Source organism: Hipposideros armiger, unplaced genomic scaffold, assembly GCF_001890085.2.
Source record: "Hipposideros armiger isolate ML-2016 unplaced genomic scaffold, ASM189008v1 scaffold_117, whole genome shotgun sequence".
Taxonomy (NCBI): Eukaryota; Metazoa; Chordata; class Mammalia; order Chiroptera; family Hipposideridae; genus Hipposideros; species Hipposideros armiger.
The window spans coordinates 2438259-2457585 of record NW_017731467.1 but is presented as its reverse complement, the minus strand read 5'-3'; the positions used below and the strand labels follow the sequence as shown (position 1 = coordinate 2457585).

Sequence of the window (19327 nt, the reverse complement as noted above, 5' to 3'; positions counted from 1 at the left end):
CAGAACTTTATGTTTGCCCCAAACTATTTTATCAATTTGTTACCCTGGGGACTTGTAGTGTTATTCCATCAGAACTGTATGAATGAGCGGCTAGCATCATGCTGATACAAGAAATTGTGGAGTGGAGGGAGTTTTTTTTAATGCTATGTTAGGATTGGCTCTGTTAATAGGAAAATCCTTTTCTGACTACCTGTCTTAGGACACTTTCATTAGTGATTTCTAATTCATTGTTGTTGTTTTTTCTGGTTTGTTTTCAGGTTAATTTTTAGCATCAACAATTCTAGAGATTCAAACAGTAGACTGTTGAGCCTCTTTAGGATGCTCAGTACCTCAATTTGTTGACCAAGTTTTTAATCACATGGGTCCTGTGTGGGCCAGTGAATGCGCCAACTCGCGGCATTGTTCAAGAGGGATGTTTTGAGGGTTTTCATTGCTCCTGTCTGTTTGTTGCAGTTACCTGGCTGAGCAGTGCTGGAATGGCGGCTTTATCTACCTGATCATGCTGCGTCGCTTCAAGCACAAAGTCCATTCTCCTTATAATGGCAACAGTAGCAACAGCTCTGAACCAGGAGAAACACCGACCTTGGAGCTGGGTGACCGAACTATAAAAAAGGGGAAAAGAACAAGAAAGTTTGGGGTTATTTCCAGGCCTTCTACCCACAAGGCCACTGAAGAATCCAAGAGCAGCACTGGCTATGAGTTGGACAATGACCCCATCTCTGAGCTAGACAATGGCCCAGACCCTGAACTTGGAAATGGTCATGCCTTTGAGCTAGAAAATGGCTCAGATTCTGTCAAGGAGGTGGCCGGATCCCATCTAGACAAGTCAGAACTGGACAGAGGGACAGAGCATAGAGTTCCAAAGACAGATGCTCCTCTGCCCACAAACAATGATAAGCGCCGCTTCTCAAAATCTGGGAAGACGGACTTCCAATCGAGTGACTGCCTAGCACGGGTAAGGTTTGGTTTGATTATAGAACCTGAATTTTAAAAGAAATATTGTTTGAAGTTGCTTTTCAGGTTTAAAAAAAATATATCTAAGGTGACCTTGCACTTAGACTCCAACAAATTTATTAAGATAAATGATCAGAGGACATAACTATAACAACCAAAAAATCCCAAGTCATTTTATCCTACTTAAATAAAGAGCTAGTCGAGTGATGGTAAGTGGAAAATTCAAGCCTTCTGTGGTGTAATTTGAGTCATATGAGGCCAAGATAAAGTACTTGAACTGCATCATTATTTATCACTGCTGTCACCAGTGGAATTGCCACTGCAAAGCCAAGAATTCCTGGTGGCAGTTGATAGCATAAACATCCAAGCTTCAGTATTACACAGGAAGGATGTCCAACATGCAGGGAAGCATCTGCTTTTATTTTTAATACTTCAAAACCAGTGACATTTGCATGGGACCATGTGATCACATTGCTGAATTCTGGCAAAGTTTAGAAACTTCACAGAAATCTGTGATACTATGATATCCAGCTGTGATGGTCAGGGCTAGTCTTACTACCTAAAGGCAAATCAGATGTGATATATTCTCAATGGTGATGGGCACTCTTCCAGCCTCAAACTGTCTCCTCCATTATAACCAACATTCTCTCATTAAGTTACGTTTCTTTAGGGTTAGCATATTCATTCCCAGAATCCTCTTGGCAGGCACTCCTGTGGATCCTAAGGAAGCAGCAACTTCCTAAGTGGTTCCTGGTTGGTGTTTTCTCTGACTCAGGAGACGCCATCTAGGGATGAAAGAGAAAGTTGGAAAGATGGAAAATGGGCACAGAAGGAAGTATCAAGTTTAGCTTTGCATGCTGGGAAGTGGTGCCCTGTGGGGTGAATGTAATTTCTAGTAAGGCTATTTCATGTATATTTCTGTATTTGCAGCCAGTCTGTATAATGGGCTGAGAAGAATTGAAATAACTCCTCTCTTAAGGGTCAGTGTTCCTTCATTTGAGGAGCTAGATGATCTTCATAAAGCCTTACACAAAGGAGGCACATTTGTAGATGGATTGTGTAAGCAAATCAGAAGAAAAAAATTAATGTCTCTATCAATGCTTTTCTACCAGTTTATGCCACCCCCCAAAGTAAGGCCCATAAAAATATAGGTTTTCCTCCACTATCCAAAAATAAAGCATTCTACAAAACATTTCATGAGCCTAAATGGCATAAAGCAAAGAAGCAATTAGTATTAATTTATTTGGGAAATTTTTGAGCATTCCCAGACCCAAAAAATAATCTACCAAATCATACCAAATAACTCAATCTAAAATATAGTAAAAGCAGTACCACTCTCACTGCGTGGGGTGCTTGCTGCCTCGAAAACATCTCACTGCAAAACAAATACTGAATGCTATTTTCACTTTTTGCCTTTTTATGTAAAAGCAAAAATCCTCTTGGGATTTCTTTCAGTTAGTGAAAATAGGTACGAGTGTAGGTTTTTCATAAAAGCAAAGTGGCGAAACACAAACTTTCGAAAAGCAGGCGATACCTATATTATAATTTGTTCCTTATCAATGGGTACTATATGTTGATATGATTTTTTTCCCTAATGACTAGATTGTAAATACACATGAAGCCTGATGTGAAAAGCACAAGTTAGAGAGTATTGGTACCTTAATCATTTTGAAGTTTTAAGGTACAAAAGTTTAAGGTGAATCGCACATACAGTTCAAAGAACAGGCTTTGATTTGTCCTAGAATAAGTGGAAATAATTTGGAATGATTTAAAAAAAAAAAAAACAAAAAAAAAACTTTTAAGAAAGTACCATCTTCTGCTCATCCTAATTAAAGGCAATAATATAAAATTGAATTTCTGGATAAACTATCTGAAGACTACACATATCAGAGTTCCTGGTTTTGCACTCAAGGTCAAATGTCCAAGAAACTATAAATGAAATGGTGAAGAAAAACCAAACCTTGATCTATAGTCTTTGGGGCTTGTTTTTTAGTGGTGGTGGTGGTGGTGGTTTTTTGTTTGTTTGTTTGCTGCATGCCTATAGAAAGAAGACACTTATCATCTGGAATTTGCATTCTTCTTAAATCTCAATGATCTACAGACTGATTATTGACCCTGGGTTGTACTTTTGGTCTTGGAAAGTAGAAGTAGGACATCTTATCAGACACGAATATTTTAGGACCCTTTTCAGTTGCAGAAGTATCTTCATTAGATGCATGTATATAAAATGGATAGAGTTGGCAAGAAGTAGCTTTCCCCCCACATCTAGGTGACATCCAATTTGAAACCAGTAGAGCTTCATAGAAAGTTACTTAGGTCCTTGGGCTGAGTGGCTTTTTATTTTTACTCCAGGATGAGACCAAGGACATGCTAAAATGGAATTTCCAGAAATACAAAAATTAGCTATTTACCTCTTAAGCCTTTGGGGGAAAACATTCCATTCCATTTGAATAATGAAAGATTAAACATGTCAGCAGTGCTCCTTTTTTGCTTTACTAATGATTTAATATATCTGCAAAGACTTAATAAATTAGAGAAAAGGCTTATAATGATCCTTCAGAGCATTTTTATTTGTCAGGTGTTTCTTTTTCATAGACTGTTACTTGTTACATGTTTTTATAGTCTGGTCTCCTTTAACAGAGTTATAGGAAAATATCTTCTTTTGAAAAAAGTGATATGTTTCTATAAAACATTAACACATAATGATAGGCATGCAACCAGATTAATTTTTAAAACTACAAAAGTTGGACCCATTGTCTAAAACGTGTGCATCTCCTAGGACATAGACAAGCAGTTTTAGAAATGTGTTTAATGTTACTTACTCCCTGTCTAGTAAAGATCATTATTCACCCAAGGTGACAGTTTTTGCAAGCCTGTTTAGATATAATCTATATTTTTGTAATGCTGTGGGGTAAAAATGCTTATAACCAAATGTAGTCACATAATAAAGAAAAAAAAATTCTGCTATTAACAGGTAGGTGAATTTATTTACGGCTGGCACATGTGTCTGTAGGTCGCTTTGTGGTCTTACCCTAGTATTACAATCCGCCCTATACTGCCAGACCTCTTCCCTAGGCCTTCAGCAGAGACCTCAGGAAGGCTGCCCCAGGTCTGAATCTGCGGGGAAGAATGGGAAATGCAGGAGACTGACACGAGGACCGTGGTGGTCCCTGGGGTTTGCAACAAGCGGAGAGGCAGCATGAGGATGAGCCTCCTCTAGGAAGCCCCTGTGGTCGCTGGGTGAATTTACATCCCCCTACGTGTTTCCTAAGCCCATGTCTGCATCTTTACCTCCTTCCTGAGCCCGCAGTTTCTACCAACTGCCTGCAGGATGTCTCCATCTTGGATATTTTCTATCAGACCTAAAACTGAATGCATCCCTTTTCCACACCTCCAAGTCTGCTCCAGTGTTCCTGGTCTCACCACCCACAAAGTTGCCCGAGAATCAACTCATGACCACTCGTCATGCTTTGTCCAGAAGGTTCCCTGGTTTTGCACTTACATTCCCATGTTCTGGGAAATGCCTTTACCCCATATTGGAAGCAGTTGGCCTCCTGGAGTCCACTGAAATGCTGCCCTCTCTCTTATACCATGTCCAGCCAGTCATCAAGTCCTGTCAGCTCCTGCTCCCTTTAGGATCTCCGTGCTCGCTTCACTTCTCTTTCTCCCACCCCACAACTGTAGGTCGAGGCCACGCTGCTTTCGTTTTTCATCTGGACAGTCATAGAAGTCTCCTACCCATCTCACTGCCCCCACTCTCATCCCATCATGCACTGCAACCAGAAAGACCTCTCTAAAGAGCAAATCTCATCACAGATGCACAAGCATAGGCACACACACTGCAGGGTAAACCCTTCTGGTGGGTCCACTTTGCCTTCGGGGTAATATCTGAGCACCTTGGCCTGGCATAGCCTGTGAGGCCCTTCATGATCTGATTTCCTCCTTAACTTTCTGCCTCCCTGACTTGGGCTGAATTAGTTATAATTTTTTCCGAAGGCCGTGCTCACTCCTGCCTCTGAGGCTTTGCAGCTGCTGCTCTCAGTATCCTGTTTCTTCTGCCCTGTCCAGTGTAGCTTAGCTTCTACCTTTCCTGGGGGCCAAGCCTCTAGGAGGCTTCCATAACACCCCTGCCACCTGCCCCCATCTTTAGGCATCTCCTCTATGGGCTCCCGCTGTACCCCCTGCTTATCTTCATCAATGCACAAATGCCACATACTTGAAATACCATTTTGCTGTGTGTCCTCAGTAGACTTTGAGGGTGAGGACCTTATTTGTCGTCCTGTCCTAATTCAGTGCCTCGTAGGTGCTATATAGCCATTTAATAATGAAGACACCAAAGAGCACCAGGCCCAAGAGATGGACACCAAGTCCCAGCACTAGCCCTCCCATCCCAGCTCGGTGGCCTTCGGGCTGCAATGTCCTTCTCTGAGCTTGCATCTTCTCACCTATAAGTCAAGCATTTTCATCTGATGACTAAGGAACTGCAACTTTGCCATTACGATCACACATTTCTTCATATCTTACTGATTATTCTAAATAAGAAGGGATATACAAACAAGTTTCAGAATAAGTTTGCAACTAGAGCCAGAGCATTTAGTGCAGTGAAATTCTAGTTGGATGATGTATCGCCTCACATTTGGGGCAAAGATGCTGTTGTAAAATTTTATTTTGGGTTCCAGCAGAAGATCAGGTCATTTAAATGCTGCCAAGATAACTCCCTTTAATGTACCACCCCTGTTTGGTAAATAAACCCCCTTGTTTGCCTCCATGTAGAGATGCACATGTGAGCTCACACAGTCATTGCCCCTTTGTAGGAAAGGGTGGCACTCCAGCAGCATTAATACAGAGGTGCATAGCATCCAGTTCTGCTAGTTTGGCTTTTTCTCAACAGACTGACAAAGGCTCATTGCCCTTTAAGCCAGTGTAAAAGGAAGCAAAGGGCTGAGCCATCTGTCTAGACGGGATCTGTTTCAGAACTCGGTCATGTCTACAACTGGACCAGTGTTCCAATGCTGAACACTGGCAAACATGCAGGCCCCCCATCTGAGCAGGCCTCTTCAGGTCAGCTTCAATAACTCCTGAAGAACCATAGATGAGTGGATAAACATCTTATCATTGTTCATTCCATTCATGCAGTATTGTTATGCGCTAGGCACTGTTCTAGCTGCTAGAGATCCCGCTGGTAACTGAGAGACAAGGTTCCTGTCCCATGGCATTTATCCCATGGAAGGGGCCCCAAGCCGTAAATAAGCAAATCAGAATGTTAGGTTATAGTACCTAACAACAAGCACTATAAATGAAATAAGACAGGGTGAAGAGGAAGATGGCTGGGCAGTACCATGGGTGGAGGGCTAACTGTATTGGATGTCAGTGAAGACCTCATCAAAGAGCCAACGTTTGAGCTGAAGACTGAGTGTCAGGAAAAGGCAGCCCCAGAAAATCTGGGGGCAGGATGTTTCCAGGGAGGAGCCAGCACATGTCCTAAGGTAGGAGTGACAGGGTTCCAGGAGCAGAAGAACCGAAGCACAGTGAGTGATGGTGAGAGCACCAGGAGGTAACTCAGGAGATGTAGGAAGGGCTAGATTACAAAGGTTTGTGCATGTCACCTTGAAGAGTTGGACCTTATTCTAAGTCTAGTGGGGAGATTTAAGCTGAGTGCATCGAGTTCACCCTAGATGTGTAATGAAGAAATGAAGAAGAGTGCATTGTAGGAGGTGAAGAGTTAGAAAGGAAGACCAGGTTAGAGGCTGTTGTGGTAACCCAAGCTGAAGATGCTGGTGGCTTTGACAAGGGAGGTGACAGGGAAGAGGAGCAGAAGGAGATGGATGTGAATCTATCTTGCAAGTAAAGCTTACGGATCTTGCTCATGGTTTGCGTTAGGGAATAGAAGGGGGAATCAAAGATAACTCGTGGGCTTTTGGACTGTGCATCCTCCTTATCTTGAGTAGATGATAGTCTTTTTTCCATGGAGATGGGAAGGCCAGGAGTAGGTGGGGGGAGAGTCCTCTGTTTTGACCATACTGAAGTGTGTGTTAGAGCCCCACATGAAATTGTAAGGAGGCAGCTGGAAATATACTTAATATTATTATATTTAAGTTGGTTATTATATTGTGTTGGAATTTGGCCAGTACCAGCTTTGGCCTAATGAACTTCAGACACTGATTTTATTTTCAGCTGAGCACTGTTTTCAGCTATAGGCAGCTTGATTTAATACCACACTGACAATTGTACAATTGAGACTGATAACATCAGCCTCTTCCTGTTTGTGACTTCCTTTGTGTACCTTTGAACTCCTCATTAGATGAGCAAGAAATTCCAAGGCAAGGAAACTTGCACTGATTTCTTTGAACTCTCTCCTATAGTTCCTACTTTCAATTAGGAAAAGAAAAGATTATGTTACTGGACAAAAGTGAAAAAGAATATGATCTGTTTCTTGACTAGTATAGTTGGGGTTTATATTACAGATTGGTCATTTCTACCCTCTGAAGCCATTTTTAGTAGATATGTGTTTTTGTTTTGCTTCTAACTAGTTGTATGTGTTAGGCAGGGGCAGGGGTGTGGAGTGGTATGTGGGTGCTCTTGATGAAAATTGTCTTTAACTCTTTCTGTCAGAGTATACATTAGGCCATTATTCTTTCTCCATGACCATACTTTTGTATGTTTCTTGTTACAGGTCCTATTTCTAAAAGCATTTAAAAATTAGAAAAGACTGGTCTAGTGTTGTCCCACCCTCTGTGAATGATACTTAACATGTTCTGTTTAACAAAGAGAGGGTAGGACAGGGGGAAATGATGGTGCAACTAGTAATGGGGATGGATAGTTTTTTCTAATTTGGGCTTAAACCAAATGGTTTTGTTTGTTTGTTTTTTCTAGTCTATTAATGGTCCCTGTTTCTCTTGGGAAAGAGTTCTACAGTTTTTCTGCCCTGGGCGAGGGAGGTCTGCCCTACATCTTTAAGACTCCAAGAACCATTGGCATATCTTCCAAGGAAAGAGCAAGTCAGGCCACCCTCTGCTCTAGTTTCTCAACTGCGTCTTGAGGCCCAGGGAGGCGGCCACAGGCTGACCCATGAGCTAGTGCGGGGTGCCCAGCAAACCAGGACAACAGCAGATTAGCACATCCCTGAATTCATTCCCTTTGGGGCTATCTACTAGACCATAGGGTCTCATGTATGGGAGATGTTGAAAGTTGCCAACTTGGCGGCAGCCCTGATTCTCAAGGATGGCTTCTTGAAGTAGTGGGGCTAAGTGAGACGTTGAAGGCAGGGGGGAGGCTGTTTCTGAATAAGGAAGAGAGAAAGGTGTTCCAGAGGTCAGCGGCAACAAACCAAAAACCGTGAATCCAAAGTGAGACGATTGGATGATATAGAGATTGTTGACAAGTTCATGAACTACTGTGGTAAGCCAGTGACTTCTGAAGTTACAGTTGGCCAGACAGACTTTGTGTGTCTGTGGTGAGTGGATGAAGGAGACAGTTGGCATCACTGCATGTTGCTGGAGTGATGGAGCCCCACCGAGCAGTGCTGTACTAGAAAAAGCATAGGATCCAACAGGTCTCTGTCTGGTAATAATTTCCCCAGACATTCCTGTTGCTGCACATCAGTGACCATTTAACATCTGGGTTTTTTACTATTGCGTAAAGTTTCACTTTAGTTTCTGACTGTGTATTTCAGATTTTCTAAATGCTTCACATTTTTTCTCTTTTGCAAGCAGCTTGAATGGGCAGGTTGCCTATTTCTAGGGGGATGTTGGCTTTTTCCATATTGGACCTTAACTGTTCCATTGGACCTTCATGATGGATGAAGAAAGCATATGGTTTTTGTTTTATATGTTGAAGAATTCATTGTGTCCCATATCCCTACACCTAGAACTAAAAAGAGCTATAGGGGCGAGCCTAAGTAAGACCATTAAATAAACCGCTTTGGAAGGTTTTGCTTTCATTTCTCTGAATAGCTAAGTATCTGAAGAAACTCAAACATTTTGCAGTGTGTTTGCATATGTTTGTGTCCTTGGAGTGAAATAGAGAGTCAAGTGGAAAATGAACCAAACCAGAAATGCTACCAGCAATCCAGAGGACTTAAGAGACATTTATTAGTTTTAAAAAAGGATGCATTTTAATAAGAGTTGAAGCATTTTTTAATGTATTGAAGGAGTATACAAACTAATGTCTTTAGAAGTCAATAACAAATTTATCAATTAATTTCTTGTTGTGGTTTCTCCTACCAAAGATTTCATGTTTTAAGGAAATTTGAGATTTAATTCAATATGATGTTTTTAACATATATATATGTATATATTTATGTATCATAAGTAATATATAGTTACCTATCAACATTTATTATGTATCTAGTAAATGTTGGGAACATTGCCACCTGTTTCCATAAATATCTGATTTAATCCTAGCAACAAACCTGAAAGTATTAATAAATTTTCCCCACTTTAGAGGCAAGGAAACTGAGGTTTTTAGGCATAAACTGACTTTTATAAGTACTAAGTGGCAGAGCTAGGCTCAAACTAGTAGAAGTCGCCTGGCACCAAGACCTAGCTTTGTCTTCCTTTCATCTGTCCTTGTTGACTCGTAGCTGTGTGTAAATGAAAGGAAACCAGACTCAGCCAGTATTTATACACACACTGATTTCTGGGTTTCAGGCAGAAGAAACCTCACTTAACAGGACCCGACTCAGGGAATGCAGTAATCACGCTTGCTGTGCTGTCCAATATCCTAGCCACTAGCTAAAGGTGGCTATTTAATTAATACTAAATGAAGTTTAAAATTCAGTGTCTCCGTTGCCACTAGCCATATTTCAAGCACTGAATTGTTCCCTGTGGCTGGTGACCTCCTATTGGATGGTTCAAATACAGAACATGTCCATTCTCAGAGAACATTTGACTAGACAGCACTGCCCGCTAGAGACATTGACCCAGCCCACAGGATTTTTTTCTTCTGTGGTCACCTGCGATATCTGTTGACAAGTGACGAGAATTTGGCCAGACCGCACAGCTCCACACTCCTGTGAATGCCGTGTGCCTGTCTGTAAACTTCATAGTGTGCTCACTTTTTCTTCCAAGGAGGAAGTTGGCCGTATCTGGAAGATGGAGCTGCTTAAAGAGTCCGATGGGCTGGGAATTCAGGTTAGTGGAGGCCGAGGATCAAAGCGCTCACCTCACGCTATCGTTGTCACTCAAGTGAAGGAAGGAGGTGCCGCTCACAGGTGACTAGATAACCCTCCCCGTCTATTCCTCCTCATCCCCTCGCGTCCCTCCCCCGGATGTTAGGACTCTTCCACTTGGTCAGAGCGCTGGTGATTATAGGTCATATGGATGGATGATGCCCAAGCACAGAAGGAAATCAGGCACAAGCAGTTCTAATTAAACCCATCTCTGAGCACAGGAAGTAGCTAATTGCTGGAGATCCCACAGGCTCCCCCAAACCTTATGAAGGAGAGATTGGATTCTTTCTAGTCCAGATTGAGTTTCAAGCGAAGGCTACTTATCCTAACTTTTGAGATGCTTGGGATATGTGGTTACTTGTCAGGACTGTACCACACAACAGAACATCGCATTCCTGACATCCGAACTCCCATATGACTGTGGCTAAGGACGTGGGAAAGGGATTGGTTTTGAACGTGTCCGCAGCTCATGTGCTGCGTCTGGATTTGTCAGGTCTCTTGGGATTCTACACACACTTACATACACGTGTCTCTGTCTTGCAGATGTGGAGGGGAAAAAGTCATTGTGAGTTTTTCTCCTTGTGACCTGAAATCAGTTCATACTTCAAAACTCTGTTTAATCCAAACAGTTGTCCAAAGTAGGAAGAGGGACAGTACCGAGTATTTAGGCAGAGCTCGTACCAAAAAGAAGTCCATTTGGAGCGACAGGGATGTCATTGTCCCAAAGTGTAAGGCATGCTTTTGCCATGCTAGCTAATTGCTTCCATATACAGTAAGTCCTCACTTAACATCGTCCATAGGTGCTGCCACTTTATGTGAAACAACATGTAATGAAACCGGTTTTACCATAGCCTAATTGATATAAATAAGAGTTAAGTTTCTACGGCATCTCATCCATGTTAAGGCGAAATGATTTTGAGGGAAACAACCTTATTCGAGGACCTGCTGTACTTAGGGTGTCTACTATTGGCAGGGCACAGTGGGCGTGTACATACGTTGTGTGCCCACACGTATACAGTAAGCATATAAAGGTAGAGTTTCACTGATGAGGAGGTGAATGTAGTCTGGAATTTGTTAGTGTGTGGTCCAGGCCCACCAATACTAAAGGGGAGATACAGCAAAACAGAACAGTATTGGCCTGCCCAAGACTAAAAGGGCAATCAAAGGCATATCTCGTGAGGTGGAGTTAAAGGAGCTGGAAGAATTTAGTCTAAAGAATGGAAGACTAAGGAGAGGACCAGGGAACAAACTATCAAAGTGTTTCATGCTCATCCATCCTCTAACTTGAAAGTAGGATGCTAATAAATAAAGTAGAGATAAGATTAACTATCCTTGTCAGTTATCTAGGCAGCAGTAATTTTTGAAGAATTAAGACCTTAGATAGTTTTTATCCAGAAGAGCATCATTAAAATTCCCAAATGATGTATGCTTTAAAGAACTCCCACCAATTAGCCATTTTCCCATTAATCCTAAGTCTTAGGTTCTAGTCTGTCTTTGGAAAGTTGGCAATTAGAAAATTCCTGTGCTCAAAGATAAGCTTACATAGAACTGTCCTTGTCTGTTTTCTGTGTGAGCGGTTTCTAGTGGGTCTCACATTTCTTTTCACCCTTAGCCTGGAGTTGTGTGTGTGTCTCTCTGCCTCTGGGGTGTATAGTTCATATGTGGGGCACTCTAGTTAATAGCAGGAGAAGAGCGAAATGGAAATAAAGAGAAAAGGAAGTAAAGAGGTGGGAACAAGGGTGGTCTTGAAGCTGTTCTGGATAAGTTAGCCCAGGGACATTGGCCAGAACCATTGTGTTCTTGTTCCTGAATCCCTCTCCTCCAGAGTGGCCCACGCACACACCTCTTCAGGGTTCCAGTTGTTTGTTCTCTTTGGTTTGTATTGTGTTTGTTCTCTCTGAGTCCCCCTCTCTTTCCATTCCAAACTACTAATGGGGTCCTTAGCATGTCTCTGCCTTGAGGGTTTTTGAAGGACAGAAGCAGAGGGAGTTGGAAGTCTCTGGTGTCCCTTGTCTTCTGTTAAAGCCTAAATTCATAGAAGCGATTATGATGCATGCCCTGGTGGGGGGAGAGGGAGGGAAGGGTGGAGAGAGGTTGGTTCCTTGAAAGGAAGGAAGGAGGCAGAAAGTCCACAGATTGGAGAGAAACAGACTTGGGTGGACCTGGGAGTACTGGAGACATGCATTGTGTCCCATGGCTGCACCCTGAGTGCTAACACAGCCTTCAGAGGGGATGGTGGAACCCTAGACTTAGGGTCATTCAGCCTAACCAGATTTCCTATCCCATATTTAGCAATGGAGATGAAAAGCCTCCTTTGGGATCATGGGAGACCAGATGCCGGGAGGCTCAGTTGGAACCCACAGGACTGTTGACCCACCATAAATGAAGGGCCCTGCCCAACACTCTAGCACATTGTGCCTCCCCAGCCCCTGACCCACCCTAAGGGAGCCAGTTCCTGTCACAACTACGTCTCCTGCCAGCCCAGAGGGAAGGATGCTCCAAGCCAGCTGTAATTTAATTGAAAAGAAATAAACAGAACATGTTTGCACACCTATGTGTGTAGACCAGGTCCAATACCTACAACAGCAGTAAATTAGGCAGCTTCCTGATGTATTTTTGTGTTCATCCTTCTTCTGATAAAGCATGGCTGTAAGGACACAAGGATGAAAAAGAAGCTGAGAGACTTTATCCTTAAGGTCCTATAACTCGGGGTGCAGGGGGGAGGGTGGACAGACACACGTAGTGTAATGTTACAGGTGCCCCAAAGGAAACCTTGCCAAGGGCACATTACCTGGAAGAGAGAGGCATGGGTTAGAGGATTGCTGGTGAGCTTAGGATACCTTCGCTCTTTGGGGGCTTAGCTCAGTGAATCAGCTGATGACTTAGTCATAAGGGCAGGTCAGCAGGTAGAACTGAAAAAAGAAAAGTTTGACTATCCTAAAACCTTGGGGTCTGGGTTTCTCCTTCATTGTCTTCACCTGGATGGGACAATTCATTGACATTGATGCCAGGTTACATGGTAGTAACTTAAGTATGTGCCTCTTACAAAGTGACCACCTGAAATAAAGGAGCATTTCACTCCTCTTGAGTAGGAATCTGGACCCAGCCAGACCAAAGAATCAAGAGATCCCATTCCAACTGTCAGGTCTTCCTGCTTCCTCTTTAGCCTGGTTTTAACTGTCCCCTGTCGTGACCCTCCCCAGCTCCAGGAAAATGTCCCTTCTCAAGCCCAGAATGTCTTGACAAGGGAATTTTTTTCCCATCTCCATTTCCTCAGGGATGGCAGACTGTCCTTAGGAGATGAGCTGCTGGTAATCAATGGTCACTTATTGGTCGGGCTCTCCCATGAGGAAGCTGTGGCCATTCTTCGCTCAGCCACTGGAATCGTTCAGTTGGTCGTAGCCAGCAAGGTAGGTAGTTTTGTTTCTTTTTAAAAATATTTTTAATGGTGAATCTGGATTTGAGCCCTATCCGTACTCCCACCACCCTGAGACACACACACACACACACACACACACACACACACACACACACACACACGTGCTTGCAAACTTGCCCATTTACCTTGGGCCATTTAAATAGCCATGATTCTACAGTGCAAGCCCACAAGGGGACCCTTAGCTGAAGTGCATTTAATTATTTTGCTTTCTTTGAAGGGTCTTTCTAGGTATATTTAGGAGATGGAAAAGCAATAATAGGACTAATGAAAAGGTAAGAATGATAGAGTGGAAGGAAGGACAAGGTAAGGAGAGTAGCAGCTTGCTCAGGAAGAAACCAAAAAGGAAATATGGAAGTCGGCTGGACAGCAGGGTTGAGAGAGGTGTGGAGGGTGCATCTTCCAGGTTCTGAAGGAAGAGTTCAGGGCCCTGGCTCTGACTCATGGCCTCACGGAACGTTGGCGCTGGAGGAAACCTTGCAAATCCTGTTTGTCCAGTCACCACCTCCCTTTTTTCCTCCTCAGATTTATAAATGAGACTGTGAGGCAGAGCCTCTATGTCCAGCTCTCATCTCGCGGTGGCCTTGATGCTGTTCCAGGTTCGTGATGCACAACTAGTGCCTGTCCCCACGGTCTTGTGGCCGCCTCGTCTTCATGAGGCCTCAGGCTGGGACCCCAGGAGTGTGTTAGGATAGTGCTCATGTCCTGGGCCCCCGGCACCTGCTTTCTCCCTGGGTTTCACCAGCCTTAGCCCTCTGGATAAAGGCTGCAGGAGTCCACAGCTGTGTGATGAGAAAGAGGAACTTGGCCCTCTTGGTGTGGCTCCCTTGTCTCATCACGCTGCTGATGAGACTAAGAAAGAGCCCATGTGACTGAGGAGCTAGTGAAGTGGAGCCTTGGGGCTTCATCCCAGTTCATCCCAGTTGCAGTTCAGGGAAAACGTGCTATGAGCAATATGCTCTTGCCGGTGTGGCTCATTTCCCCCCTGTTATCCCTGTTAGGGTTTTGGAGCCTAGCATCCACAGGTTTTTATGTATTTTTGCCTCTTAGACTGTAAGGTCTATTGACTATTTTTGGAATATTTAATCAATAGACTAAAAGAATATTTTAATTTTTTGAGCTGCCTGCCTTTATACACCCTTTACCCCAAACTCTAGGCATAGACTCTCAGGCTTCTATCAAGAATACAGAGCCTTGGCAAAGACTTGGCAGGAAGAATTGGCATTGAGGCCCTGGAGGCAGAAGCTAAGACATTCTCCTCCCCCTCCACAGATACCACTGGGCACCCTGGCATCTCCTCAGCAGGCATCGGGAAAGGGAGCAAAGCCAGGATGTCTCTGTCAGACTGGTGAATTCCACAGGGAGGGAAATACTGCAAAGGAAGGGGAAGCAAATCCCCCATTTGGTCAGATGGGCTGGGAATTTGAAAAGCATAATCTGGTCTTGTATAGACGTGCGCGCGCGCGCACACACACACACACACACACACACACACACACAGAGTCATATGTTTGCACAGCCCAGCTCCCCACAGTCTATGGCTTAAGAATCCCAGGCTTTCTGGATAAACATTATACCATGTCCACCAAACCTTGAGTCCTGTGATGACTTCTTTATCATGCTAATTTGGAAAATGGGGACAGAGAAATCTCTTCTATGTCAAGCCACTATCCACAAACAGACACAAAGAAAACATAAAGTAAAAACAAAAAAAGGGCCACTTATAGGCAGAACTAATAATTAAGGGGCATACGTTGGATTTTGAGAACAGTTTTGATGCCTGACTTATGTATGATCTCACTCAACCACTTAAAGGAAGAAAGGACACTAACGTATCGTGTGCCCACTGGGTGCCCGATGCTTCTTACCTGTCATCTCATTTAATTCTTAAAATAATTCCCATAAGACAGGTATTCATTCTTTTTATTCAAAGGGTGACATCGAAATCTGAGTGATTAATTAATTTGCCCAGAGGTCACACAAGCAGTGGGTGGCAGAAACAGGGTTTTAGCCTGGGTCTCTTAGACTTCAAAATTCATGCCTCTTCCTGTACACCAAGCTGCCCCTTAGTCAAATAAGATATGAAGGACACCAGAGCTAGTGATATTAGGAAAAGATCATGCGTTCCTGCCAGAGGCGTTGACTGGGGTCTTTGGAGGGCTGCACAGCAGTCTGGAGCCACAGAATGGGTGTCGTTTCTAGTTCTTGATCCACAAGCTCTTGACCACTGGTACTGAACTACAGCCCTAAAGCTGACCCAAATCTGTGGGTCACTTCTTCCCATATGCTCTGTTTACCACTAGGCGATATGCTGCTACAGCTGCTGCCTGCTATTTGTTCCTAAAGTTAATCTACACCAGCTGAGGGCTCATCCATGTAGGAGAAAGCAGTCAGTCTTTAAGCACCTCATGGCATCTGTTCCTCTTCTTCATCCAACAAGAGCAAGTAATGCACTTTATTCCCATAGTTTTGAAGAGAGGGAGAGAAAAAGAGCTTTTGACTTGCTGAATATAAGGAATAATAAAAATGTAAATTATTGTTGACAGTAGTCACAAAACTTTAAGGCATTGTTTTAGAAATATAACTGTCACTTTCTTCTGGAGAGGGTGTCTCATGTTTCCACACAAATATGTTGTTTGCTTATACGTAGGAGCTTAGAACATTTTTGTTGAATAAATAAAGCTAGAATACCTAAATTTGTTTTGATATTCCTATGAAGTACATGCATAGCAATATAGATTTCTCTTGTGCTTTTGTTTTAATTCTTGGTTTTTATTAACAAGTACTTATTATATCTAATGTAGAAACCCCAGAAACAAATAGAAGAAAAGGAAGATAAAATTTTTGTAATACCCCCACGAGTACCATATATTAACCGGTGCGTCCTTCCAGATGGCAACACACATACATGTGTGCAATATACACACACACGTTTTCATTAAATGGAATCAAACATGAGGAGACATTGTGTCTGGTGGCAGTCCCAGCTAGAGTAATGTGCCAGGACAGTCCTTTAAAAGCTGTGTATTTGGAGCAAGTTACTACATCTGTCTAAATCTCAGTTTTCTCATCTGTACAATGAGAATCATGGGATGTTACAACGATTAAATGAGCCATAAAGGGCTCTGAACAATGTAGCTGGTCACGACAAGCCTTGGGAGAAATGTTTGCCTTTATGATTATCACATATTATTACATCCAGTTTATTCTTACCTTCATTATTCGTATAGTTACTACGTATTATTCTTAAGCTTTTTTTTTTTCACTAAGGAGCATACTGTAAGAATCTTTCCACATCAGGAACTGCATTTCTACAGCACCATATTTAATGACCATGAAGTATTCTGTCCTGTGACTTGTGCTATTTACTCACCAGTTGGGACCTTTATCTTTTTAAAAAATTAAACTGAACTCGTTATTTTTTGTTTAATAGCTCTGTTTCCTTTCCTTAGGCAAGGTCTGATAATATAGTATTCATAATTACTGATCTAAAATGAGCTTCAGGCATCTTGAAGGTGGAACCTACATCCAATGTCACTGTCACCAGGTGCCAGCTCAATAATAGATCGTCTGTTGTTTAAGATGGATATTTTTGTTGCTTTTATTCTCTTTTCTGTCAACCCCCAAGGAACATGACAATCAAAATTTTCCACATTTTTTCTGCCTTGTAGAAATGGCTGGGGGGGGGGGGGGGGCCGGGGATGAGAGGATACGTTTCTCTCTTCTCAGGCCTCAGATCAGCCCTGCAGCCCTGGTCCCTGGCCTCATGTGCTGAGGCGCTTCCCAGGAGAGCTCTCGGCTCCTGTGTCTCTTCTTTTGCAGTTGGGATTGTCATGTGGCCTCAGTGATCTTGCCTGCATCCCACAACCCACCTGGCTTTATCTGTGCGTAGGAAGGGCTGTGTTGATGAAGCCCCGTTTAGAGTCTAATTTTAATGGAATGATTCCATATATTTTTGTTGACCTCGAAAAGTTGTTCAAGGGCTTCTTTTATTGAAAAGACTATCAGTGTCCACCTTGGCATTGTAATTCAATAAACAGTCTAATCTCTGTCTAACGAACACACGCTAGTGAGATGAGCAATGGGAGAGAGGAGGAAGTGATGGATACTTGAACTCTCTGCTAGGCCTGGGGACACAGAGATGAGCAGAAATGGTGTGACATTCAGGGAACTCTCAAGACCAGTAGTCTAGTTAGACATACGCTGCAAGGTGATAAAAGACACAATAAAGGACATTAGAGAAGAAAGAAGGAGCAAATGGAGTGCCTCCTGAGGTGACCCAGGAAGGCCTGCAGAAGGAGAGGATGCTCAAGCTTTGCCCAAATAGACCTTGGTCATGGCAGGAAGGGTGGTAGAGGCAGGCAGAGCTGCTGGTGGAAAAGGCAATGGACAAGGGACAGCCGAGCATGCTTGGCTATCAGGTGTCATTTGGAGGGGGAGAATGGAGGGAGGTGAATAAGGAGAAGTGGGCAGAGGCTAAATCCCTAAGATGTTGGCCTGCTGATGAGGGGCTTTAAACTGTATCCTGAAAGCGAGACAGGGGAGGGCATCAAGGGAGCATAAGTTCAGGGAGCTTGGATTGCCTGTGGAAACATTAAGAAACACATATTCTTCCGGGGGGAAAAAAAATGGTTTGCCTTTAAATTGGGTCCACAGCCCTGACATTTGAGATAACCTTGCAAATCTGGAAATGTGGAACATTCATTCCATGCCATCTTTGGGTTGGAAGCACATGACCACCCACAGCTGATTCTGCTAGGTTTTCCTTGACCTTGACCCAGAACTGTTGGGTGCCATGGGGTAACTCATGGGCCTTTCATTGTCTCCCCATAGGAAAGCTCTGCAGAGGACCTCCTGAGGTTAACATCTAAAAGTTTGCCTGACCTGACCAGCTCAGTGGAGGACGTGTCCTCTTGGACTGACAACGAAGAACAGGAACCAGATGGGGACGAGGACGTAGGAACCGGCTCGTCTTCCGTCCACGGAGCAGTAAGTGTACCTCTGGTTTGAAAGGCTGCTCTGCTGGAATGAATGATGTTTTCCTGAAGACATGGGTGCCAGGAGCCCAGATAACAGCTTGAGATAGTATGATAGAGGCCAGGATAGGGAAGAATCGCAGTACATTCTTTTTATTTTTTTAATCAAAATCTTCCAGAAAGATCTGTGAAGGTAATACTTTTCATTTAACAAAAAAAGTTGAAACTAGACACAAAATAAGAAAGCAATGGGGTATTAAGTTCCATGCATATATCAATTTCTGGGATGCTTAATATATACAAGGATTTTATTGCTACGTATTGATAGAGTGTTTGAAAACTATTGTTTGTATATTTAAACTTAGACTGGGAAATTTCTGGTTGAAAGTGGAACGTTAAAATAACACAATACCCATTCAGGCAAAGCTATACAGATACGTCTTAGAATTTTAATCAAACCAGGACTCTTGCACGGCTCGGAGCGCTTCCTTACACAACCTGTGGTGGTCCACACCCTCAGTGGTCTGCTCTCACGCACTGCCTGCGGAAGCGCTTTTGGTTAACTGGGGTTGCAGAGTGGCTTCATGGTCTCCGCTTTGTATCCCAGATCTGACAGATGTGTCATTTTTATTTTTTTTTAAGATTTTTATTGGGGAATTGGGGGGATGGGAACAGCACTGGGGAATTGGGGGAAAGGGAACAGACAAGTTGCTGTTGTTTTGTTCTTCAGTCTAGTTGTGGAGGACGTTGCTTCACTGGCCCAAGTTGGCACCATCATTGCGCTCTTCCCAG

The 19327-nt window shown here is 43.2% G+C and overlaps 1 protein-coding gene across 12 annotated transcripts in view; it reads left to right on the top strand.

The window, feature by feature from the left end:
- The window catches only part of PDZD2 (PDZ domain containing 2), a 385588-nt gene that overhangs the window by 289632 nt on the left and 76629 nt on the right, over positions 1–19327 (top strand). For 9 of the 12 annotated variants that reach the window (XM_019647870.1, XM_019647867.1, XM_019647869.1 and 6 more), the window contains 4 exons: positions 454–955; positions 10023–10165; positions 13401–13533; positions 18393–18548. In XM_019647870.1, the coding sequence (XP_019503415.1) occupies positions 454–955; positions 10023–10165; positions 13401–13533; positions 18393–18548 (934 nt within the window). Of the gene's footprint in view, positions 1–453; positions 956–10022; positions 10166–13400; positions 13534–18392; positions 18549–19327 lie in introns of those variants that run through there. The other 3 variants (XM_019647878.1, XM_019647880.1, XM_019647877.1) reach the window with 3 other exon arrangements.